At 49.6% G+C, this 24,009-nt stretch overlaps 6 protein-coding genes across 6 annotated transcripts; 2 read left to right on the forward strand and 4 right to left on the reverse strand.

Moving 5' to 3' along the window:
- Window positions 1-3,264: 3,264 nt before the first annotated feature.
- On the forward strand, window positions 3,265-4,128 carry LAJ45_01263 (uncharacterized protein; the record flags this gene model as incomplete). The annotated part of the gene is made up of 6 exons (XM_046110858.1): window positions 3,265-3,278; window positions 3,409-3,418; window positions 3,481-3,594; window positions 3,661-3,726; window positions 3,799-3,814; window positions 3,881-4,128. The coding sequence occupies 6 exons, from the start codon at window positions 3,265-3,267 to the stop codon at window positions 4,126-4,128; spliced, it is 468 nt and encodes a 155-aa protein (XP_045976036.1).
- A 1,703-nt stretch (window positions 4,129-5,831) lies between these two features.
- LAJ45_01264 (uncharacterized protein) lies at window positions 5,832-7,481 on the reverse strand (the record flags this gene model as incomplete). Its single annotated transcript, XM_046110859.1, has 1 exon — window positions 5,832-7,481. One exon carries the CDS (start codon window positions 7,479-7,481, stop codon window positions 5,832-5,834), a length of 1,650 nt encoding a protein of 549 aa, XP_045976037.1.
- Window positions 7,482-7,901: 420 nt separating this feature from the next.
- On the forward strand, window positions 7,902-8,429 carry LAJ45_01265 (uncharacterized protein; the record flags this gene model as incomplete). Its single annotated transcript, XM_046110860.1, has 3 exons — window positions 7,902-7,956; window positions 8,037-8,213; window positions 8,329-8,429. The coding sequence occupies 3 exons, from the start codon at window positions 7,902-7,904 to the stop codon at window positions 8,427-8,429; spliced, it is 333 nt and encodes a 110-aa protein (XP_045976038.1).
- Window positions 8,430-8,838: 409 nt separating this feature from the next.
- On the reverse strand, window positions 8,839-10,096 carry LAJ45_01266 (uncharacterized protein; the record flags this gene model as incomplete). The annotated part of the gene is made up of 3 exons (XM_046110861.1): window positions 8,839-9,238; window positions 9,309-9,817; window positions 9,884-10,096. The coding sequence occupies 3 exons, from the start codon at window positions 10,094-10,096 to the stop codon at window positions 8,839-8,841; spliced, it is 1,122 nt and encodes a 373-aa protein (XP_045976039.1).
- A 2,726-nt stretch (window positions 10,097-12,822) lies between these two features.
- LAJ45_01267 (uncharacterized protein) lies at window positions 12,823-17,239 on the reverse strand (the record flags this gene model as incomplete). Its single annotated transcript, XM_046110862.1, has 14 exons — window positions 12,823-13,078; window positions 13,158-13,318; window positions 13,374-13,465; window positions 13,520-13,597; window positions 13,660-13,984; window positions 14,040-14,140; window positions 14,200-14,203; window positions 14,262-14,303; window positions 14,364-14,422; window positions 14,480-16,536; window positions 16,593-16,629; window positions 16,699-16,968; window positions 17,030-17,148; window positions 17,223-17,239. The coding sequence occupies 14 exons, from the start codon at window positions 17,237-17,239 to the stop codon at window positions 12,823-12,825; spliced, it is 3,618 nt and encodes a 1,205-aa protein (XP_045976040.1).
- Window positions 17,240-21,581: 4,342 nt separating this feature from the next.
- On the reverse strand, window positions 21,582-22,704 carry LAJ45_01268 (uncharacterized protein; the record flags this gene model as incomplete). The annotated part of the gene is made up of 3 exons (XM_046110863.1): window positions 21,582-21,758; window positions 21,887-22,562; window positions 22,634-22,704. The coding sequence occupies 3 exons, from the start codon at window positions 22,702-22,704 to the stop codon at window positions 21,582-21,584; spliced, it is 924 nt and encodes a 307-aa protein (XP_045976041.1).
- Window positions 22,705-24,009: the final 1,305 nt, after the last annotated feature.

The following is a 24,009-nucleotide window of genomic DNA, read 5'->3' on the forward strand; positions in this document are numbered from 1 at the left end:
GATCTGCTGGAGGGGGTTCATGGAAACGGCCCGTTACGTGCATGTGTGTGTGGTTTGTTTCGGCCGGCCGGCCAAACCAAACGGAACAGAACCGATTATGGTTTTCGGATGTCATGCATTATGTTCCGTAAAGGATCAATGGCGTTCCATCCGTGATAAACAACAATTGTCAATCGATAACCATAGAGTAAAATGCTTCAGCTAGAAAAATTCATCATCATTGTCCATAGTTCCCCCCCCCCCCCTTTGAGCTGAGGAGCTCCTGAGAAGAAAAAACGCCTGTTCGTGCCTAACTATTGATTAATTGTATGTAATAGCTTCATACTCCCCTGAAAACTCCAGTTTACTCTAGATATATTGAGCTTCCGCTACAGATCTGTGGTCACTTACTATTCGCTGAGGACCACCGGCGACCATTCCCGCGACCATTCTCGCACTAGAGAACCCTACTACTCTCACTACTGGCCGCGGAAAAGAGCCATACCCGCTCCAAGGAAATTCTCCGTAGCTAGAGTTATCCGTCCAAAGTGCCGGCTAGTAATTGTTCCAGAAACTCAACCCCATTTCCGTAGGTACATAGCTGCAGTCTAATCCCACTACTTGGACCTACAATTGCACGGGTAGAGTAAGCACCATACTTGGCCGCCCCCAACCCAATATCAACCGACGCCCACGGGATCAAGCCACATCGCCATCGGGAGCATGCGGGTGTGTTAAACCCGTCCGCGCCGTTCAGAACTTAGCACTCGGTTTCACCGTTTTTTCCGACCCAACATAGGGCCACCTTGCGGCTCAACCATCATTGGCAAAATACATGTATGTACGTATGGGCCGGGGTAATGTATTGGGTCTGTTTCATGTGTTCACCGGGGTGTAGAGTACCGGACCTACTCTACAGTACACATGAAAAATGAGGCAGCCAGCTGGACAAGTGGGACAAGTGAGTTGTCAGGACTTGGGGGGCAGATTGAAGTGGCAGCCGTAGGTTCGTAGCTGGTTTCATGATTCGGGAACCCGAGTGACGTGGTGTGAACCAGGGGATCGGGGAGGAAGGCTGAGCGTGTTTATATATAGTTTTTGAAACTCGATGATGGGTATAACTGAGTGTAGAGTACGCACACTCATGATACCCCATAGCTTTGGTGGGGAAGAGAAAACAGTGCTCTAATTCATCAGATCTATCCATTGTAACTGTCTCATCGATCGAGGCGGCTACCTATGTCTGGGGGAGAGGAGACGAACAAATGATTAGCGCCTGATTCTGATCTTCTGCAGGCCCCCATCTTAAGGCAGGCTGCGTTGTAGATGCGCCTCGAGCCCTTCCTGGTTGCAGTTCGCATAAACCTTTGTTCTCCGACTTGATCTAGCCTTCGGCATTTAGAGCATTATGTACTTATGCAGATCTTGTCCCGGCAGAGTTAGCGGGATATACATAAAACATATCGTCTCTAAAGCAGGCTACAGCTATCTTCGTTGGTATCTTAGTCGTGATAGTAGTTTCCCAGAGTCGAGTGATATATCATGAATATTTTGCCATCTGGATAGCGGATTTTCAAAGTGGCAACCTGGCCTCAAAATGGCCCATGTATTTAATTTGATGACTGCCAAAATTAAAATTAATTACTACGAGGGAAGAGAGAGGGGAATGTTCAGAATATAGGGCGGTGAGAATTAAAGACTTCGCACGAGCTAGCAAGGCGTATAGTAGCGTAGTTTTGCGGTGAGAATAAGCTCTTACGGCAAATAATATATCGTTGCCAGCAAGATAGCTAAAATCTCGTGATTAGAGGGCCTCGTTCGAGCTCCCGCTGCACACAGTCAGCAAGAACAGGGGAGGGGAAGGGAGGGAATAACAAGCTTACTAACTAACCTAGATAGTGACATGATTCCAAAGTTGACACCCCTGTAGAGGCTCTGTATATATTCCTTGCGTGCGTTGACAGCTAAGCAATTGATCTGGGGATGGTATATGAGGTGATATGCTCTAGAAAAATTGCATCTAAGGCGAACCGACTGAAGGACGTGAAATAACAGGGCCTCGGCCAAGATAACAAAACCGCCTTTTTCGGTTATATGATTTTTTGGACCTGGAATTCTATAAAATATCAACTTTCCGTGGGGCGAGCGGTATATAGTACAGCTGCAGGGTCAGCCCCAACAAACTGGATGTATAGGTATATACTAAAGAACTCGTACCGGGATTGATATATAACGGCACATATAGATAACATGCTATCTATCTCCAGTCGGGTCCCATATTCTATAGTACTTGTTAGTCTTGAGGTGTCAATCCGCGTTGTTGCAGACTTACAAGTACTTGGTGGCCAGATTTTGCTCGGAATCTTGTTCCAGGTTGTGGTGTGCCTAATTCATGTAGCTGTTTGATGAATATTGCATTGTTATGGATGAATAGCTGGCATTCGAGGTGATGTGTTCAAGTTCCGCGGATGTAGCTACCAGCGAATAGGTGATGAGGGAATAGAAGACACAGTTGATATTTGATTTTGTTAGTAAGATGCGTAGATATCAAGAGCAGTGGTAGGTGTCAAGAGCAATGTAGGAATAGCGCTAGTGGCCGGAAGTAAACACATTACACCCACAACACACACCCCGGTCAAAACACCTCGACTGATCTGGAGATCAAACTACCGGGTGATATTCTATGATGGCCCGCCAAACAGATGCATATGTGGCGGAACATAACCCGTACACAGCGGTAACGCCGCGAACACGTGCACTGTTTCGGGACCGGTCCGAAATGATTGGAGGGCTTGTTACCGGGGCGTTTCGGCTGCAGGGCCCGATGGGTGGGGCTCTGGGTTTCGATTCAGAGGGGAAAACTCGGTTTTTAATTTGACTATATGCATTTGATCTGGGGCGAAGATCTAATCTTCACTGGGCCGGTACCGGAAAGATAGGTGAATCGGCATATGTGGCTACTGTGACCATGTACTACGTTTGGTTTCGGTAAAATGTGGATTTAATTACTATCTATAGAATACACTGTAACTTCTGGATCTACATGTACTTTATACCAATACTCAACGCATATAGCTGATCGAAGGGATTTTCGATGGGAATTTATTTTGCTCGATCGAGCTCCCCAAAATATCTATCCAAACACACATGTCACTCACACAATAAATGAATTATCAATCACCTACGCATGTCATCCTATAGCTCTGTAGCCCTCTCCAGTCAACCCATTAACCGTTCCCTCAAGGATTCTAAGCCCAAACCACAGAAACCCACGAGTGAGCACCCATGACCCACGTCACGTGCATGAACCTATTCCACCCACCCCACCTTACCCGGCCCATCCCACGCCCCGCACTCCAATCAAACAAGCTCAAACAATAATCCCCACATCCCAACAACCAAAGATGCTAGTCCTGACCCTCACCGCAGACCTCTCCGGGTACCTCCCACCCCCCTACAGCGCAGCTTCGGAAACCAATGCTAACACCAGGCCGCCCCCAGAGTCACAAACCTCCGCCGGATGACACGGAGGACAACCCGTTCTACTACATGCTGAAGGTGCAGTGCACGTCGTGCCGTGAGGTGCACGAGAAGACGGTGGGCATTAGCCGTTTTGTAAGTTGGCGAATCCAGAGAGGAGAGGAAAGGGAGGGAAGGGGTGTAGGGGCTGACTGTGGGTAGGATGAGAGAGAGATGTCAAACAGCCGCGGCGAGTCCAATTTCGTCTGGAAGTGTAAGAACTGCAGTGTAAGCACCCCCACAACTAGCTCTCCAGCTTAGTATCATTGTATACATATCCTAACACCCCCGCCACTACAGCGCGAATCTTCAGCAAGTAAATAAGCCCGCCATTCTCCCAGCGGTAGTGGTTCTTGTGGGATACTAACACAACACTACACAGTGATCCGCGCAGCTCCAAAACCGTACACACAGTGCTCCCCGCCCAAGAAGCAGAACATCCTCGAGTTTGAGTGCCGCGGGTGCGAGTTTAAGGAATTCAGCGCGGAGGGCAACTGGCTTGCGGAGGGGCTCGAGTCTGGGACCAAGTTTTCGGAGATTGATCTCACGGACGAGTGGTTTGAATATGATGAGAAGGCGGGCGAGGAGGTGACGATTAAGGATATTAAGTGGGAGATTAGGAGGGGGTAGATAGCTAGATAGTGGGTCAGATGTTCTTTTCTTTGGCTGATTTTTAGGGCGCTTGAGGGCGTGGCGTTTAATGGATGGATGATATCATTGATGCGCGTGCTGGCCCTGAGGGCGGTGGTGCGGATGTGCTGAGGGGAGTTTATGGGCGGGTTGATGGACCTGCTCATGCTCGAGTGATATCGTGTGATGAGAGATGACGACCCACGAGGTTGTAAGCAAGCGGTGGAAATGTCTTGATTTGGAGCACCATTTCTAGACCACTGCTTTCGCAACTACACAGATCCCATAGGGTACTAACACCCAGGGATAGGTCTACTAATCCCGCCAATACTTGGTTTTTTTACAAGCTCTCAGTCGTAGTTACACAGCCCCCTACAAAAATAATATTGTACGAGTCCGGTACTGCGGCGAGTGACGGCGTGTGATGCACGTCCGGTTGCAAAATGTCCCTCCATCACAGCCATTGTAGCCAGACCAATTGCACTCGACTTTCAAGGCTGATATCTGTCCTTTCTGGGAGTGATACTTAAGGCGTTGGCCGCCACAACCCACACAGATCATCCGTTAATCATGACAATCACCGTCCAACGAGTCGGATTGGTGCATCCAACAAGCAGATCGAAACGAACCTATACGAACACCAGTTGTCTACTTTGAACTATCATCATAGGCTCATTTACGGGCCGTATATAAGAGTCCGCATGAAATTCCCTCAGGCAGCAGACGTTTTTTCTCGTCGACTTCTACCGCTGAAAGGACACATGCTAAGATGACGGGGAAACATGGTCACATACTCCGTGAAGGGTCTAGGCCAGCTGCATTTACTGGTATGCAAAGTTTGACTGGGACGTGCCAGGGCAATACTACCACTACGTCTAGTTGTTTCTCCTATTCTGAAAGAGTGGTCAAAATGGGCAATATCTCTGGAGTGAGTGCATTACTTTGCTTGTTTATATACATCTATCGAACTAGCCCTACCAACGCCATAGTGTCCCCTCTCGGAATGGGGCGACAATCACCACACTGCTTGGTGGCTGGTCTGCGTCTATGCCTATCCATGGCTATACCGTCTTCCTGCCCAAACCGTGTCCGAACGGTGTTTATCACAACATTCTCGACTGTCTTCAAACCCAGGGCTGGCAACAGCCTATTCTGGCTTCCAGGATAGCCTCCCGCCCCCCCTTTTGATTTATCTCCCAACAGTCCCTCAAAGCACCACCGACTTTCACTCCCTGCCAAAGCTACCACAGGGTGCTCTTCTGTTGGATGCCCTACAACTATAGTAATGCTTCCAGTCAATCATTGGCTACCCTTGAGTCCTCGACTGAACTCCTGTACTCGCTCCGAGTGATATAACATGCTACAACTACCTTTCTCTTCTTGTTTTATATCCTTTTCATTATGCACCCAGCCAAGTACTGATACTGGTGCTTATAGAAACATCCTTCTCCCTAACACGCGCCACAATACCGGGATCACACCCTTCCCTATGGAGCCCGGGCTCACAACCCGCCGAGGAAGTACCGCAGCAGGAATGCCTACACCCGTCTGCGTATGCGCCTTCCTCACCTGCTGCTGCTGCTGCTCTCTCGCCGCCTGCCACCCCCGTGACAAGCTATCAGTTCCCGCCCCCCACATACCCCACACGCCCCCCAGCCTCGGGAACGCCTTCCCGGCACCCGCCAACCCCAGCACCCCCGCCCTTACCCACCTCCTATCAACTCCCCCCCCCCCCTCCGCGCCCTCACCAGCGATGCCAACACCGCCAATATATCCCCCGGCGTCCCCCTCGTCACCGACCACCTCTCTCTCCTCCTATCCCTCCTCATCACTGCCCTCCCCCGCACCCTCATCCTCGTCGGCCGCCGCAGCCCGCGCGGCCGGTCAGCACGCACGAACGGCCGCCCGCGGATACAACGCACGATCTTGCGCCGACTGAGGAACTTTGTGATGCGTGGGCGGGGCCGGTAGGGCGGCGCGTGGGTGCGGTGGACGCGCGGGACGGGTGCATAGGGGCGTACTGCGACTCTGTGGGCGAGCTTCGGCGGCTCTTTGGGGGGGATTTCGGGGTCTCGGTGGATTCGGGGCGCTCGGGCTGGTGTTTCGGGGGTGGGGGAGAGAGAGGGGACGATGATGCGGGGAGAGTGGCGGGGAGGCGCGAAGAAGGTGGCGTGGATGGACTTTCCGAGGCGGCGGCGGTGGCTGCGTTCTTGGGTTGTGCCGGGGAGGGCGTCGACTTCCTCGTTGGTGAGGAAGAGGCGGCGGATTTGGGGCGTGCTGAAGGAGTGCCAGATGCGCTTTATTTTGAAGCGTTTCTTGGGAGTCTCTGGGGTGGTTGCAGTTGTGGATACAAACTCGGGGGTCATTATGGCTGTGAGTTCGAGCTTTGGGGTAATGATAGCGGGCGCAGGATCTATAGCTAGATCAGGGGTCAGCTCTAGGTTCACCTGTGTGGTTTCTGTCATTCCCAGTTTGGGCTTTGTTGCGATTGCCATGGTCCCCGGGATATCATTGACCTCTTCCAGTCTCGAGATCTGAGTCTCTGGCTCCTTTTCTGCGTGGTCGTGCGGATATGTAGGTTTCGATGCACCCTCCGATCCTACCACCACCGGCGAAGTCACCTTCCCCGCCTTCGGAATCCTTTTGAGGCCCCGATTTCTCCTCCGCTCCACATACAGCCTCTTCTCCGTCGCCGGATACGCACTCAGCACCGTACCCAGCTCCTCTCCCATCCCCGCTGCATATATCACACACAGATACTCCCTTCCCGGCCTGCCTCCCTCCCCACCAAGTTCAAGCTCATACCACCTCGATCTCTGATCCCCAAACACGGGCTTCCCATTCACCATATGCCACCTCACAAGCTCACACACCTCGCTCTCCTCCACCCCGTACGCAGCGAAATTGGCCTGGTGGCGCCGCAGGATGTGCCGCAGCCCCCAGTACGGCGTGCCTAGCTGCATCGCCAGATTGCCGCTCTCCCAGAGGCGCAGTGACGGCTGGAGGCCATGGGTGTGCACGGCGGCGCGGTTGTAGCGGTGGGCGAGCGTCCAGAGAAGCGGCTCTTCGTGGGTCTTGCGGCTGCGGATCCGACGCGTGGTGGCCGGCGTGAGCGGCTCGATCAGGGAGTAGGCACGGCGCTTGCAGAGGAGGACGCGGGTGGCTTCGGCGGCGATGGCGGACCATTCTTGTGTGTGGCGGGTGCGGGCGCAGTCTATGTCTATGTCTATGTTTGTGTTCCGGGGGGTGCTGGGGTGGTGGTGGTGGTGGTGGTGGTGGTGGTGGTGGTGGTGGTGCTGTTGTCGGTGACGGTGTCGGTGGCGCCCGGCTTGGGGGGTGGGTGGAGGGGCCATTGTGGGTGGGGGTGTCTGGCTGTCTGTCTGGTGGAGGTTAGGGATTGGGCATTGATCTTGGTGGGTTTGATATCTCTCTGTAGCTGGAGGTTAGGGATTGGGTATTGATCTTGGTGGGTTTGATATCTCTCTGTAGCTGGAGAGTGGAGGTTATTATATATGTAGATTATCGAGTAGAGTCTGTCTATTAGTAGTCCATGTATGTATCTACTCTATTTACATGATTTGGGAATAGTTGACCCCACCGCAAACTCGACCCAGAAAAACTCGCAACAGCCCCACCATCACCCGCAGAGCCGCACGAGGGTATTTGAATCTCCCTCCATTCATCCCCGGCCCTCTCCCACCCCCCGAACATCTCTCGATACCTCTCTCCCTCTCTCCCACCTCTATACACCTCTATACACAATACAACCACCAATGGCCCTCGCCGCCTACCGCCACCTCATCCGCGCCGCCCGCACCGCCTTCGAAGGTCTGTCTCCCTCCCCCCATTGTCCCCCACCCCATTGCTCCACACACACTAACCCCCCCCCCCTCTCCCGGGGGTTATAGGCGACACCTTCGTCCTCACCGCCGCCAAAACCGAAGCCCGCCGCGGCTTCGAGGCGAACCGCGCCCTCCCGCGCGACAGCGACGATACACGCTCGCTCGTCAGCAACGCGGAGGAGGTGGCCACGATGCTGAAGAGGAATGTGGTGCAGGGGAGATTGAATGGGGATGGGCGGTATGGTGAGTGTTCCACGACCCTGGGGGGAGGGGGGATGGTGGAAGGGGATGGGGGGGCATTGGGGCATTGGGAGTGAGAGGAAGGAGGGGGGGCTAATAGGATGGTGGTGGTGGGCAGAGTTGAGGATTCATGATGGGATTGAGAGGGGTGATAATGAGAGTATTAAGCAGGCGAGGGGGACGCTGGGGGCGGGGGGGAAGGGGTGTTGTTCGGCTTAGGGCTGGCGTTGGGGGAGGGTGAAGGGGAGGATGTGGGGGGGGGGGGGGGTTTAATGGGTAGGTTGTGGGCCGGTTTGGGGGAGAGGGAGAGATACCATGTACATGTAGTTAGAATTAGTGGGTAGAGGAGTGTAGTTTTTTTTCCCTTCATTTTAACTACCTTTTTCTTTTGCGTTTTAAATTTTTTTGCGTTTGGGGGTCTGAAGCTCTACTCTATAAATATTGTCTTTTTTTATGGTTTCCCTTTTGGAATGCGGAATGGCTAGCTAGCTACGATGACTATTGTACAAAAATTGGAATCTGATTACCCACTTCATGATGAACACGCAAAGAAAAAGAGCAAGAAAAGAAAAAGGAAAAAGCGAAACGCCCACACGCACACACTCATCAAATTGCCATTGCCCTCGCACTACCCCGCCACCTGACTCGGATACGCCCGGTCCTCACTCCCCGGCGGCCCGACCAGCATCCCCTCCAGATCCTCCACCTCCCTCTCCCTGCCCCCCTCCTGCGCCTCCTCCTGCGTCTCCTGCGTCTCCACGACCGCAGCACCACCACCGCCGCCCCGCCCGCCCGCCTGGGAGCGGTCCATGTTGCCCAAAGGCCGAGTGCGCCCCCATTGCACGCGCAGCGGGCAGCCGGCAATGACGGCTTTGCCCTGGCACGAGACGGCGGCGGCTTCGGCGCCGGAGCGCGTCTGGAAGTTGACGAAGGCGCAGCGCGAGCGGTGTACGCAGACGATGGACTTGAGGGGGCCGAAGGCGGTGAAGAAGGTGCGGATGTGGTGCTCTGCGAGGTCGTCTTCGACGCTGTTTGGGTGTTAGTAGTTCGGACGGAAGAGAAGTGGGTGTTAGGAAGATAGAGAGAGAGAATACGTACCCAGTGAGGAACAACGACGTGATACTCTGATCATCCGGCGGAATGACATCCTGCGGCCCCGGCGGCACCTGTCCCACCCCCGAAAACCTCCCCCCCCTCCCGCCCCTGCCGCCCCTGCCGCCCCTGCCACCAGCACCCCTCCCTCTCCCTCCCTCTCGATCCCTCGTCCTCACGGGCCCCACCCCACCACCACCTTCACCACCACCACCACCACCCGAGCTAGAGCCCTCCCCCCCGCCGCGCTTCCGCCGGTAGTACGGCTCGCTGCCGGCCAGCTTCTTGAGCAGGTCGCGCGCGGCCGCGTCCGTCTTGTCGTACTCCTCCGGCACCTGTCCGTCGACCAGCGCGCCCTCGTGGTTCTGCGCATAGTACTCCTTGTTGATGCCGGAGCTGGGGCCCTGCGCGACGAGCTTGAGCGCGGCGTCGCGCACGGCGATGGGCAGGCCGAAGGAGAGGTCGAGCATGCAGCATTGGCAGCAGTTCTTGAGGCGTGCGCAGGTGAGGCAGATCTGGGCGTGCGAGTGTCAGCGAATGTTAGAGAGCAGGAGGGAGAGAAGGGGGCAGGGGAGACAGACGTTGGTCTTCTTGAAGCGCGAGGTGCGGTCGGCGGCCCAGCGGAAGACGGTGAAGGGGCGCGTGCAGATCTTGCATTCGAGACCGCGGTCCTCCTTGATCATCTGGATGAAGGGGTTGTCGGTGGCGGAGAGACAGTCGTTGCACACGGCGGGGAAGTCGGTCACTTCGGCGCCCGAGCGGTTTATGTCGGATTTGGGGCCGGCGGGGGGCATTGCTGTGTTTTTGTGTGTGTTGTTTGTGTATGGGGGGGTTGGTGGTGAGGGAGTGGTGGGAGTGGGAGTGGAGTGGTGAAGTGGTGAGTGAAGATGGTGAGTGAAGATGGTGAGAGAGAGCTTGGGTGAGTTGTTGTGGCGTTAGTAAGCGTTGCCAAGGCGATGATGGACTCGATGGAAGAAGAAGGGATTTGGAATTCTGAGAGTGCAGATGGCAATACTCTACAGCTACTATGGCATTTACTTCCAACGCGGTCAGCATGAAGAAACTGATTTTACAAATGATGAAATTAATATATTTACAGATTAGCTAGACCAACTATGCTACAAAAAAGGAGATGATCGATCTACCAATCACTGACCGTGATATATGAACATGAGAGCTCCATGAATTGAAGCACTAAACAATACATGTTAAACGGCTACCGCCAGCAAAGGAAATACATCTAAATCAAGCCAGCATCTAGATTTGGGAAGTAATTTACAGATACGGGAACAGTTAAAGGTGCCCGTGATGGCCGGAAGTCTGTTCAGAACCGACCAGGAGGCTGCATACGTAGGTGCAGGGCTGTGTATAGGCATCTTATGATCTAGAGTTGAGCGTGTCTGGCCATAGTGTCGCGCTCCTTCTACGTGGCATTGTGGTGAGAGAACTAGCGGAGTGGGTTGGCGAGTGATATTCTATGAGTTTAATTGCTTGTATCCATGGGCTCACTCTCGGTATGTAAATTATGTATGTAGCTATGGGCCGTGTCAATGGTAGATTGACTACAAGCACATGTATATTATGTAGTCCTTGCCAACGGCAATAACACTGTGCCCGTAGTTATTGGCCTGGGAACGAAACAGCATACGGGGCTTAAACGGGTCCTGGCAGCGTCAATTACCAAATTTGCAAACCAAAGAGACGACTGATGTAGTTTACCTATAATGCATAACAGGCCTAGGGAATATACATATGGGGGGGGGGGGGGTACTGTGATAGTTTAGACTAAGAACCCCCGAGTATCGAATGACTGTAGAAATTCACATATTTAGTAAACACAAGGTTTAAATCTGTACAGTTCGGCACTACTATTAAGAACCAGCAATGCATTTTCCTTCAACAACGGGAGTTTTAATTCCCCTGGTATTTAAAAAAACAAAAAACAAAAACATACCGTCAGGATCTAGCACCATGTACTGGCAGAACGGCTGCCGGTAGAGATACGCCACGGCGTTAATTTGGACGAAGAATACCCAATTCCACCACTCTTGCCGACTATCGACTACATGTATGTACCTAGCACTCCACTACTCTCCAAAATCTGTCGCAGCGGATCATGGAGTATCACTCGAACTGGTTCTGCGTAGTGCTTGGGCTAGACCACCACAGTAACTCAAGTAGGGCCTTCGGGGCGAGCAGTAAAGTATTATTGCGCCGATTAATTTTTGGCGTGGCTGTCTGGTGGTAGGTGGTGGTAGGTAGTAAAGGGTGGCTTATGGGCTTGTAGGCTCGTGGGGGGGGGGGGGGGGGCAAGGGGGCTTTTGTTGCACTATATATTTCTTCTCTCTTCCCCTCTCCCCCTCTTTCTCTTACATCCTCTCTCTTTCATCATCATCATCATCGCCACCATCATCCTCCGCGATTGAACATATCATCAATACCAATGGTATAACTGACCACAGACAACATAGAAGTTCTTTCCATCGACTAAAGCAGCAAACCGCAATGCAATGCAACGTACTTCTCAAGCCTTACGGAAGGATGGAAATACGCCCCACAACAAACACAAACAGTCCTCGCTCCTGGATGGATGAACATCAAACGCCTAGCTAGTACCTCTCGCCTTCTTTTCACTGCAGGTGAGGGGGGGCGTCATATCCACAATTCTCCTTGATCTTGCCCCAGCCAGCCAGAGGGCGTGGGCGCCAAAGCATCCGCGATGTTGCCGCTAGCTAGTGAGCATGAACTGTGTACTCCCACTAACTACTTACCACTGCCCGGCCAGGCAGAATCTGGAGATAGGAACCCTAATGGGTCGCGAAACATCATCTAGATTGGTTTACAACCAGTCCCTGGATGGCTGTCACGGCACCGCCATGGTCAAGGGATGCATAGCGGAAGCAGGATCCATATCCATGAATTGAAGAAGTATGAAATAGGAATAGGGAATGAGCAAGCATACGATATACATGGATCGGGTACACCTAATCTCCAAGTCTAATTGTGCTCGGTGTGGTAAGATCTTGGGTGATAATGTATGATGCAAACGCTTATAAAAAAGTTTACAACTGTTCCGCCGGCGCCCTCGCAACTGAGAACAACAAGTTATAAGAGATAAGGCCCTGCGAGACGATCTCTCTACTTAAATGTATAGAACAGTGGCTGAATCATCACTTATGCCTGCTCTGGCTAGAGATAGAGAGAAGGAATCCCGGTTCGAAAACCGGGTTGACGGCCAAATATAAACGAATTTCTCATGTATCAAGTAATTCCCTACGCAGGGCACCCATCCTCCGCGGTTTTTGGCAGCTGGTTTCTCAAATGGTCACTTGCGCTACGCTTATCACTTGCAATTCATCTAACTATAGCTGCTGGCTGTTTAAACAACCAATTAAGGCTATACGCCCCTCTAATAATAGTAATAAGAAAAAACGCAAACAAGACAGCCGTTAAAAGAAAATCGTCTAATAAAGAAACTCGTACAATACAACTAGTGTTACACCAGTGCGAAAAAGACTCATTAAACAACAGAGGAAACGTTGACCGAAGGGATGGCTACTGCTCCCGGAACATCCTCTGTTTTCTCTACTGTTGCCGTGGTGGCCGGGGCGGCATAGGTTGTGCGAGCGCCCGCAGCAGTAAGGCCCTTGCGAATGGCGAGGACACTGTCGACAATGACAGCATCAATGCCCTGGTCTACTTGAACCTTTACGTTTTCTGGATCGTTGTTCAAGACACCGTAGGTGATGCAGACCAACCCAGACTCCTTTACAACCCTGTAAATAAAGAATTATATATTAGTAATTGGTATATCAGGACGATAACTCTCTGGGCGATAAAGAAAGGGGGACAGACTTGATCAACCGCGGGCAGAGAACCAAGGGTTCAGCTGCAGACACAATCCCTAGCAAATTCCAGTTGCTAGCGAATCTGATGGCTTCTTGGACACAAGAGGCCCTGATATCTGCCATGGGGTGGGTACCACCATCTGTAAGGAATAAGATGGGGATGGATGGCTTCGGGATTGTTAGTAACCATAGAAGCTACATTAGGGAGATTCATGCGACATACCTGCTTAAAGGAAAGCAACAAGCAAATATCTGGATTGAAACTTGAGAAAATCAAGTCTCGCCCTTTGACATTATCATAGACAACCTTGAGGACTATCGGAAATGTTAGTGAGCTTATCCACATAAAACAGAATCACGAAAACCTACTTGTGTCGACCCAGTGGTTCATCTCGATTGCAAAGCTATCCATTTCATGTTCCTCGGTCTCCTGTAGCATAGGATATTCTGTATTACCATCTAGATTAACAATTGCTTATCATGTTTATCTTGAGGGTCAGGTAACGTACTAAGCTCAATGTTGAACCCAACGCTTTGTGGCAACTTTTTAAATGTTTCCTCAAGAGTTGTGAATGGTGATTGGATACTGCTGCCTCTGACATTGGCCTTGAATCCATTCTTCATGAACCCCCTCGTGTGTTTCATGCGACCATGAGAATCAACATGGTGATCGTCATGCTCGTTCAATGACATGGAGCGAGTCCTGCGGAGACGCTGGGGCGGCACCTGACGACCTTCATGAATGGTGTCAGGGCTATTACCACTGTCCCAGGGGCGATTAGGGGAGCCCGTTCTCCGGTGGCGTGGGTTTTGATGTTCACTGATTGACATGAACTAAATTTTAAGTTTTAGTAAATCCCTTATCGTGCGAAGGCTGATTTTGAAATACCTGGTCCAGCGTCATTGTGTGTACAGGTGCATCAATTCCTGTCTCGCCAACAAGGAAATCATGATAGATGACGGGTACATGGTCCTTGGTTAGTTGCACATCTGGAAAAACAGCGGTTAGCATGCCTAAAATGATCACACTGATTTTTTTCGGGTCATACCAAACTATATATCAAATTAGCACAGTCTCAAAAATAAAAAAAAAGACACAAGGGCAGCTCACCTCAACATACTCGGCCCCTAAGTTGGCAGCAGCAATAAAAGACTATGAAATCGATTAGTTCATGTTCACCTTACATAAAACTTTATAGCATATTTAGCATACCAGTAGAGTGTTCTCGCCTAGCTGAAGCGACTTTCTGGTGGTCGTGTTCTTTCCAAGGCCTTCACAAGAATTAGCTATGATGAATGTTTAATGAAGATCACTAACAAATCAAGTACCTCGATGACCAATAACTCTTGTGGGTGCCAAGCTTTTCCAGTAAGTCTGCTTTTTGGTGACCTCCATATTCGGGTGCTCGAATGGAGTAACAACCCGAAACTCAAAGTTGACACATCCGATGATCTCTAGGCTGTTCACAGCAAGAATCGGGACTTGGATATCGCCTTGCAGAGCAACTCTACTCCTCCCCAAGCCTGGCTTGATCGAGCTCAAAAGCGCCACAGCACGGCCTATGATTCTATCTTTGGCGCCTGAGTATGTCGGTACTAGATCAAACATAAGCTTGACTTTACTAGCGTCCTTAGTCTCAAAGCAAATCGGGTCCTCAGAAGCAGAATTTGTGTGGACGGGTAGGTCAATGATTGAGGGCTCGCCAGTCGCATTTTGGGCCGAAACAACGAGGGAAAGTGCTGTATCCAACTGGGTCGAATGTGCCTCAGATAATGGGATTTTGTCTAGCTTTACAGCAGACATATTCTTTCGAGTGTCTGTGCTTCCTAGAGTAACCAAAATCATGGTTTCTCCCTTTTTCAAGTATCGATGCCCAAAGCTCTTAACTGGTTGAGCAATAGGCGCTGTAGTTTTTCCGGAAGACCCGTTGAGAGATATCATCTTCTCCAAGCTTGATGGCGGAGAAGGTGTGACAGAACCTGGGAGTACTTCGGGGACGCTAACATTCTTCGCCAATATCCTAGCTATATCAAGGTGACCTCTAAGACTTGCGTGTTCTGCTGCTGTCCACCCAGATAAATCAATTTTATCCAGCTCACTCCCAGCTTCTAGCAAAGTCTCGACAATTTGGGTTTTGCCCTCGACAGCTGCAACAAACAAAGGCGTCCAGCCATAAGTTTTTTCGGCAAGCTCAAGGTCCGCTCGCTGAGTATCGTTTCCCTCCAATAAAACTTTCGCGCACTCAACATGACCTAACCTTGCAGCATGATGTAATGCGGTCTCGCCATTACCATCCTGATAATTGATATCAACACCAGCCTCAACCAATAACTTGACGATAGCAGTGGCATTTGCTTTTGCCGCCAAGGCCAAGACTGCAGATGACTTTGAAACAGCCTTTCTGGCTGAAACGATCTTGTCATCGCTGCCCAGACCGCCATCCCAGCTCTCAGCTTGTAGCAAAAGCTTTGTGGTTTTTGGGTGCGCTCCCATGACGGCCAAATGCAATGGCGCAAGTCCATCAGAATCCTGCCAATTTGGTGAATCGATTCCGTCTGAAACGTCAAACTGCCCCCACTGCCGCATGTACTTGATGACCACTTGGCAGATCACCACAAACCCATATTGTGCAGCATAATGAAGTGCCATCCGACCATAAGAGTCCCGAACCGCCAGAGCAGGCCGTTGATGGGGACGAAGCTTGCTCAGCAGGTGTTCCAACAATTTCACAGAACTATCATGTGCAGAAAGCTTTAGGGTTCCGTCAAGCTCAGTGGTATTCCGAGATGAGGGAGGTAAAGAGATTGGAGATTCTGCTGGGGTGATAAAAAGTGGAAGGTTTGAAGATGTCTGAAGTAGAGACGATCCTGGCGTTGGTGTATCTAGTAAGGACAAGTCTGTTGATGAATCAATAAGGGATTTGTTTCTCCCGATGGAAATTACTAAACGATGAATGATGTTCCTTTCGTTGATATCATCATCCTCGTGTAATGTCTCGATGCGTCCTAAGAGCAAGTCGATACACGCCAAGGCCTTATTGGTGATTGCACGTTGTAGAAGTATAAGCAAGAGCTTCTGTGTAACATACTCACCCACGAGAGCATCCGATAAGCTCGTCGAATTATCTTCACGTATGCAAAGGTCAACCTTATCTGCTGTTCCCTCCGGCGCCCCTGGTGCGGTGCCCGATGCAAAGCGACGTAAGGTAGGTCGGACAGAAGACTCAACATCGTACTCAGCACCATCTGTCCCACCAACTTTGGAAAGCCAAGTATTGACGGTTTGCATGGCCGCGATAACCTCTGTGGCCGAAGCAAACGGCTTAAGGATTACTTTAGACTCGAGGTACCGCTTTTGTGCGCAGACATTCGTCTTTTTATCCACTCTGTTGAAATATTAATGAGGCGCATTCATAGCGGGGTATAAATTGCGGAGTCATACTTTTTCAAGATTTTGATAAACCCTCTTCGGTTGACCTCTGCACAGAAAGAGAAGTAAGTATCATTGACAGCTAAAGCATAACTTGACTATGAATTTTGAAGCTTACCTCCATACCACTGCAGCTTCCGAAGCCCACTTCTCAGCTCAAGGAGAGCACCTAGAAGCTCAGACATCTCATCGCTGTCCATGCCAAAACCATCTGGGGCAGTCTCTCCAGAATCTTCGCTCTTGACACTACCGCTCTCAGAAGTCATCCAATCAAAGTGTTCGCCATAACGCCCTTGCAACAATTTCAGTCGTCGCTGAGATTCGGCAAAACGTTTATTGAAGAAGGAGTCAACAGTCTCAAGGTTGCGGTCAAGTTCAAAAAAGAATGCTGGGTTTGAGTTGTCAGTGGCTAAATAGCTCCCACAGTAAAATAAGACAGATGAGCTTACGAGTCAAATCAGCTTCTCCAGCGACGCGCTGATCCGAGGTGACAGATTTGATATGTTTTTTGAGGCCCTTGTAATCGATATAATTTGAAGACCATTCTGGGACCTGGTTCCTGGGTAAACTATATGTAACGAATTCCACAAAAGTAAGCGGACAGATCTAGATCCTGGCAGTTCAGGGGAGGATATGACGTACGATTTACCGAACTTCATCGCGATTGAATCCTGAGCTTTACTCTTCAAATGCGCAAAAAGAAAAAATAAATGGGATGGGTATAATAAATAAGATTTAGAGGGGCGGCTTTGAGATGAGATGGAATTGGAGTGGTTATGTTGTTCGCTCGGAGGGATGTTGCGCCTCTTTCAAGTGAGCTTTAAGTCAGTAGGTGTGCCTGTCGACAAACCGAACCTGATCGTGTCCAAGCTAAAATCTCCGGTTGGTCAGCTAGCCTTCCCTTGGTACAACGCGTTTGCGCAGCAAGGAAACAAGTTGTAGAGCAAGGCGTTTGATTTTGCAGGGAGGGGGTACTAACTCAATTCCTTTCCTTGTAGCACCCTCCCTTGAGTACACCGGCAGCGGGAAAACCTAGGAAGAATTCGGAATATGGAAATGCTCTGTTCTTGACAACCCTCTTATCGAAAGGAACCGCGGGGCTTTGGTGATGGAAGAAAATTCTGAATTACAGAGCTTTCAAGGTCGAGGGGCACAATGCTAATTAAAAGCCCCCGCGCAAAAGATTTATTGGTCATAGCTCATAGCTCTTTTTCTTTCTTTTTATGGCGGCAAATGCAGTTTCACTCACACACAGTAGCTATCAACGCGCGCCTTTCCCGATTAAAATAAGCTCCGTAATCTGGGCTCTGCGGCTTCTGTATGAGAGATGCAGTGCTTCTCGAAACACAAACCCTAACCCTCTACAGCTCCATCTCAATACCGGTATCTGGTCTGATTATGATGAACATCTGCTTGCATATATTGATATTCCTTTTGATTGGATACGATAACAACACCCGGAGTTGGCCATACCGAGTCCTTGTCTTCGACTCGGTAGATGCACGATCAACGAATTAATCTATCCTATTGACAGAGCAATTGGAACACGTAGCAGGAGATCTGGAATCAATAATGCAAGTCTTCAACCTCGACTTGTACCTTCTAACTCTTGAGTAGGACCCCTTTATTTCCTTGCATCAACTTCGTACTCTTAAAAAGTGGAGTATGTACATACATGTACCTACTCTATTCTAGAGAGTAGTTAATGCCTCCTCGGCACAGTGCCTTGAGGTGGTGGGTGTGCTCAAGGCAACCTATCAATAGGAAGCTCGGTCCCGGTCCGGACAGCGGCAGAATGCAGTGATGCTTGTTCAAGGACCCTGATCTAACCAATTAGTCTCAAAACACCAACACCTGACCCAAAAGAAATCTCACGATAGTTGCTGTCTTGCCCCTTCCTTGCGCTACCACCTTGTTATATTCAGCCACCAGCGCCAGATCAGCTACATTTCGCCCGGTATCCAATTTTTCTAGAGCTTTTATCCTGTGGTCTTGTGATCCACTCCGCTCGTGGCCATGATTCCATAGGGTATCCGAAGCGAAGTGTGCCCGCTATAAACCCTAGGTATGCGGGGTGCATGCGACGTTGGATGGAACATTTACCATCTAGATTCTAATGGCTGACGTGAACCGATTACATACATGTATCCACCAGCGTGGCTAATAATGCAAACCCACGGACTCATCCAGGAACAACCTCTCATCCGCGCTGCGCATTTCGACACGTACGTAAAGAAGAACCTCGAGATTACCTATAATATATCCGTGTGGATGGGATGGACTTAAATTTGTTTTGCTTTGTTCAACGTCGCCTGATCAACCAAATGGCGAAACAACTTGTGCTCTATGAGCAATCACAACGCGTTACAAACACAATTGATTGTAGACTACATGTACCTACTATTGAGAAATAGCTGATATTTGCTTTGGGCTTTCTCAAAGTAAGGTGGGGATGGTTTCGTTGGACGAACCCTGCAGAATTTTACTTTTTGCTTGATGAAGTCTTCGAATCAAGGCTACACGCTAGAATCGAGCATTTGAAATCTCTGGCACGCAAAGCACAGCCCCGAGACAATTGAGAACTAAAGACCGGCACTGGAGTGGGAATAGGTACCAGCTTTAGAGTAGGAGTACCGACCGCATCATTGGAGAGACTTACTAGATCATATATCAAAATCCAAAAGAAAAATGACCTGCGATCCCAACTGAGAGTTACACAAGTCATGAAGGTATATCAACTGCGTACCGATGGTCATCTCAATGCACCCCTTTGGCAAAGCTCGCGTGCTCATTTTTTGAAGACTGGAATTGGTTCAATTACAATTGACATACATCAAAATTGGTACTTGCGCAGTTTTTATACCTTATGTGAAGTACCATGTTCATGCAAAGGATAGCTGTCTCGTGATTGGCTCTAATATAGTAGGAAATGTGTATCTGGTATCCCTTGCTCAACACTTATCAATGACACCATCCACTGTTGAATTGTTGAAGAGCTTATATAGATCACCGCCCTTGAAACCAGCTGGGTCGACGTTTTTGGGTTCGAGACCCATGTTTCACGGAAGGGGGCATATTTCAACAGAATCAGAGCGTGCAGATCATCGGCTTATGGCCTCCAGTTTATTATATATTTGGACGCATGCTAGAATATGCTCGATAGGAATTGCGTTTGGGCCACAGCGACAATACCCTAATAATCAATTTAGACGAGTGGCCGGTCACACAAGACGTCCGAGTCCTCTTGACTTGATGAAGAAGAAGAGAACCTGCGAGGTTGATTGGTTGAGGTTGATTGATCGATAACTCAATAAGTACGAGAGCCCGCTAGTTCAAAGCCGAGTCGGACCGAAAATCACCGGAATAGCAATTACAGTGTTATCAGAGATTGATTCAAACTGATGTGGTGTTTATGACGTTCTGAAACACGGCAGATAGGACCTCGAAATCCACTTTGACCATTGTTAAGCCCATGAATGAATCCTATCGATCATATTATACTCTATTCACTTACATATATGGCGGCCCTAAATGTCGAGCCTAGAATAACCGTTAGTATTATGCTAGAACAGATAGACCTGAACGAAGAGGTTTGCTAGTTAAGATGATGTGTGTCGACGTCACTGCTGATGTGAATCCTACTAGATAATATACACACACCCAAGACTAACGTTATTTAAACATTTTTGTAGGGCTTGAATTATTTGTTGATGCCGCTGTGCCGAATATTAATATACACTTCTACCACTGATATCATAACACACCGGAGAATTGGCTATGCATGCAAGATCAAAATTGCGACTAATGGTCACTTTTAAGGTTGATCAATGGCCTTCGACCAATTGGTTAGATACATGTAGGTAATAAACCCTAGCCAGATATAGACAATCCATCGAGTTCTTGTGGTATTCTTTGTCAATATTACATATCCACTAAACCTAGAGGCTACATGTGCTTTTCTACATACAAGGTGGCCGACTATCAGCGCAGAATGACATACATGCTTTCTCAACGAAAAAGCTCTTGAGACAGTTCTACCAGTTCGAGCTACTTCTGAATATACTCCATTTATAAAAAGGATTATGCCCAGCACGATGAAGCCCAGTGCATGAAATTCTACACAAAACGTTGTGGTGCAGGTTACGCGTATAGGTGTTGGGGACACGATTCAGCAATTACGTGGCTGAATTCGGTCAAGCATGTCTGTTCGTTTCTCAGACTGTATAGGACTGGGCTGCGGCACCACCGTCTCAATACAATAATTATCACTCCTCAATACTCTTCATCCGAGCATAACCTATATACATATGATGGCGAGATCCCGACCACGAACAGTATGAAAACGTGTCATTTTGATGATTATTACTACCGAAACAAGCGTGTCCACCCAACTACATGTATTGTTAGTAACCCCATCCGAGGACGATGGATTGCAATTTATCTTTAATGGAGGGCAGTGCTAGGCATTACACCGTGGTATCACCCAGATAGGATTACCTTCACAGATTATCACTCGGCTCATGAAGTTCACTATTTCAAATGCAAAAATGTCCGATTTGGAGGATGAAAAAACCAGATCTATTGCAAACTTTACTTATGCCTACAACCAACCCTGTATCAAAGCCCATTTTACGCCCAAGAGAAAGAATCACCCTCCACACCTAGGCAGTCGCAGAGGTTCCGTTGATTTGTTTCGCCGTTTTTTTTTTCTTTTTTCTTTCTCTAATTAATCCCTTAATCACATGCAACCTTACATTTACGGCGATACCGCACTACCCTAGAACTATCCTACATCCGCCGCCATCTCAACAATAAAGAAAATGAAAATGTAAGGAGAGTAATGACAGTAAAGAAAATGAAAGTGTAAGGAGAGTAACTAGTAAACAATTTTGATCCGCCTCTACTAACTCAATATGTGACCTTTTTCTCTCCTCCCCATACTCGGAGGCCGTACTACATATGCCGCTTTGTGCTAGTGGCGACTCGCCGAAACCCTGTATCTTATGCCTGCCCGTTTTGTCTTCGATTTTCCCCAACAATACCCGCCCTTCTGATATCTCGCTTTCTTTGCCCGTGTGGGTCCGGTTGTCTTTGCTTCGCCTTTGGCTCCTCCTCCTCCAGTCCATCGAGTCGCTGCAGGAGATACTCAATCTCGATCTCCTTTGTTTGTGGAATAACCTGAGGAGAGAAAAAAAAAAAAAAAAAAAAAAAAAACAGTTAGTTCCATTTTCGGTCTTCCAGAATTGAATCAAAAAAAATAAAAGGAAGAAAGAAAAAAAAGAGAAATAAAAAAAAAAAAAACTTACATAGTCCTTATACATCGCCACAACAGCCTCCACATTAATTTTCGGCGCCGCCGCCCCGCCCTTGACACCCTCCTTCTCCGCCATCGGATCCGTCCCATACGTCTTCGCCTTCAGCTCCAGCCTCTTCAACACCTGCTTCTCCACCGCCTCATTCGTAATCGCCCTCTCCAAGCCCTCCTCATCCCGCGCGCGGATCATCTTGGCATACTTCTCCGGGTCCTCGCGGAACTTTGCCTCTGCCACAAACTTTCCAAAGTGGATGCGCCTCGACAGCGCCTGCAGGCACGCTACATCGCTCACTGCGGTGCTGCCATAGTTCTCGCGCGTCTCGCCGTGGTCGTCGGCCGCGGTGGTGGAGCACGCGGCGGGAAGGATGTGGTTGATGTACGACTCCTTGAGCTTCTGGTTGCCGTTGACGGTGTTGGGGTGGAGCAGGACGGGCCACTGGAGCGGCGCGAGGATGGGCTCGGGGAGGTCGGAGGGGAAGAAGGCGTACTCGTCGGGGGCCTGGTAGCGGCGCACTTGGGCGTGGATGCGCTCCTGCTGGTGGAGGATCCAGTCGAGGAAGGAGCCGGTGTGGTTGGGGATGTGGATGGCGTTGGGGGTGTAGATGGTGGGGTTGAGCGGGAATTGGACGCGCTCGATGAGGTGGAAGATTATTGTGTCTTCGAGACGGCTGTTGTGCTGGCGGATGGGAAGTTAGTACTGTACTGTGGTGGGGCGGGGGGGGGGGGGGGAGGTGCGAACATTAACTGGTAGCGGATGTTGTTGAGGTCGAGCGCGGAGGAGGCGTCGAGAAGGTCGATTGAGCCGTCCATGGTGATGTTTTGGGGGGGTGGAGATGGGGGAATTTGGGGGGTATGTAGTATTTGGGCGAGGGATGGGGAGGAGAGTTGGCGTGGAGGTCTGGTTCTTTTGTTGGCTTGTTCCTCCCTTTCAGTCTTTGCTCTTGTTCGTTCTCTCCTCTTGATTGTACTCGAATTAGCTGTGGTGTGCGGTGTGTACGGGGGGGGGGGGGCAATTATCCCCTTAACCCGTCAATTGCTGGACCCTGGTGATATTATAGGGGTTGAACTTGTACGGGGGATCTATTATTTGATAAGAAAAGATGGCGGTGGTGGTGGTGGGTCAGCACTTTGGGCGACGGTTGAAAAAAAAGTCGGTTGCAACGGACTATTCGTAGGGTAAATCCGCGATCATAACAGTAATTATATACAAAAAATATATAATTTAAATAAGTAAAAACAAAACTTTGGTAGGTTACAAGACTACAATCCCTTGGAACGGACATTGAAAGTTGTCAAATTCACGACCTGGACCGTGCACCACTTAGTAACTTAAGGGGAATTATCTTGCTTTTTACAGTAACAGAGCCAATCAAAAGTTACCACACAAGGCTAGTGAAGGTCGCGAATTTGACAAATCCGTGGAAGGGATAGCCTGTATCCAAACGATAGTCCAACCTCACTTTTCCGTACATAGGCCTCTACCTCCATTGATTTTTGCACACTGAGCTACTGTCTATCCCTTGGACTGGTGAGACACTGATTAGGTGTGTGGCAGAGTGACTTCGCCACAGAGGGCAAAGTCACTTAGCCACCGCACATAGTTCCCCAGTGAGGAAGTCAGGGAATCTGCAACTAGTCTAAGGGATAGTTACATAGATGTGTCATGTCTCACCGGAGGTCTGGGGCCCCTCATGATGATGATGCGGTGGATTAGTCAGACAGCGTATGTCAATACTGATCCCACGACGACTGTATTATTGTGTTGTGCTGGATATGAGATGCTGCTAGGTAGATACATATATACAGCTTTAGATACAGTAAAGATATACCTCAATGTAAATGCCTATCTCTCAATATACAAAGTCCATTTACTCCTCCCTTGAGATAGAATCAGATCAGTGAACACAGTACGACACCAATTAAGGGCCAAGAAAACTACAGTATGTATGTACAAACACGGGAAACGCTAGCTGAGTAGAGCACTCTTCCCTACGGCCGCCCAATGCCTATGCCCGATATGCGGCCTGCCTCCTCCGTAATGAAAATTCTGAGTATCTTCATGTCCCAAAGACAAGGCAAGACATCTCGCAGTGCCAATCCACATCATCCCACGGC

Source organism: Morchella importuna (assembly GCF_003444635.1).
Source record: "Morchella importuna strain M04M26 chromosome Unknown Morimp01GS002, whole genome shotgun sequence".
Taxonomy (NCBI): domain Eukaryota; kingdom Fungi; phylum Ascomycota; class Pezizomycetes; order Pezizales; family Morchellaceae; genus Morchella; species Morchella importuna.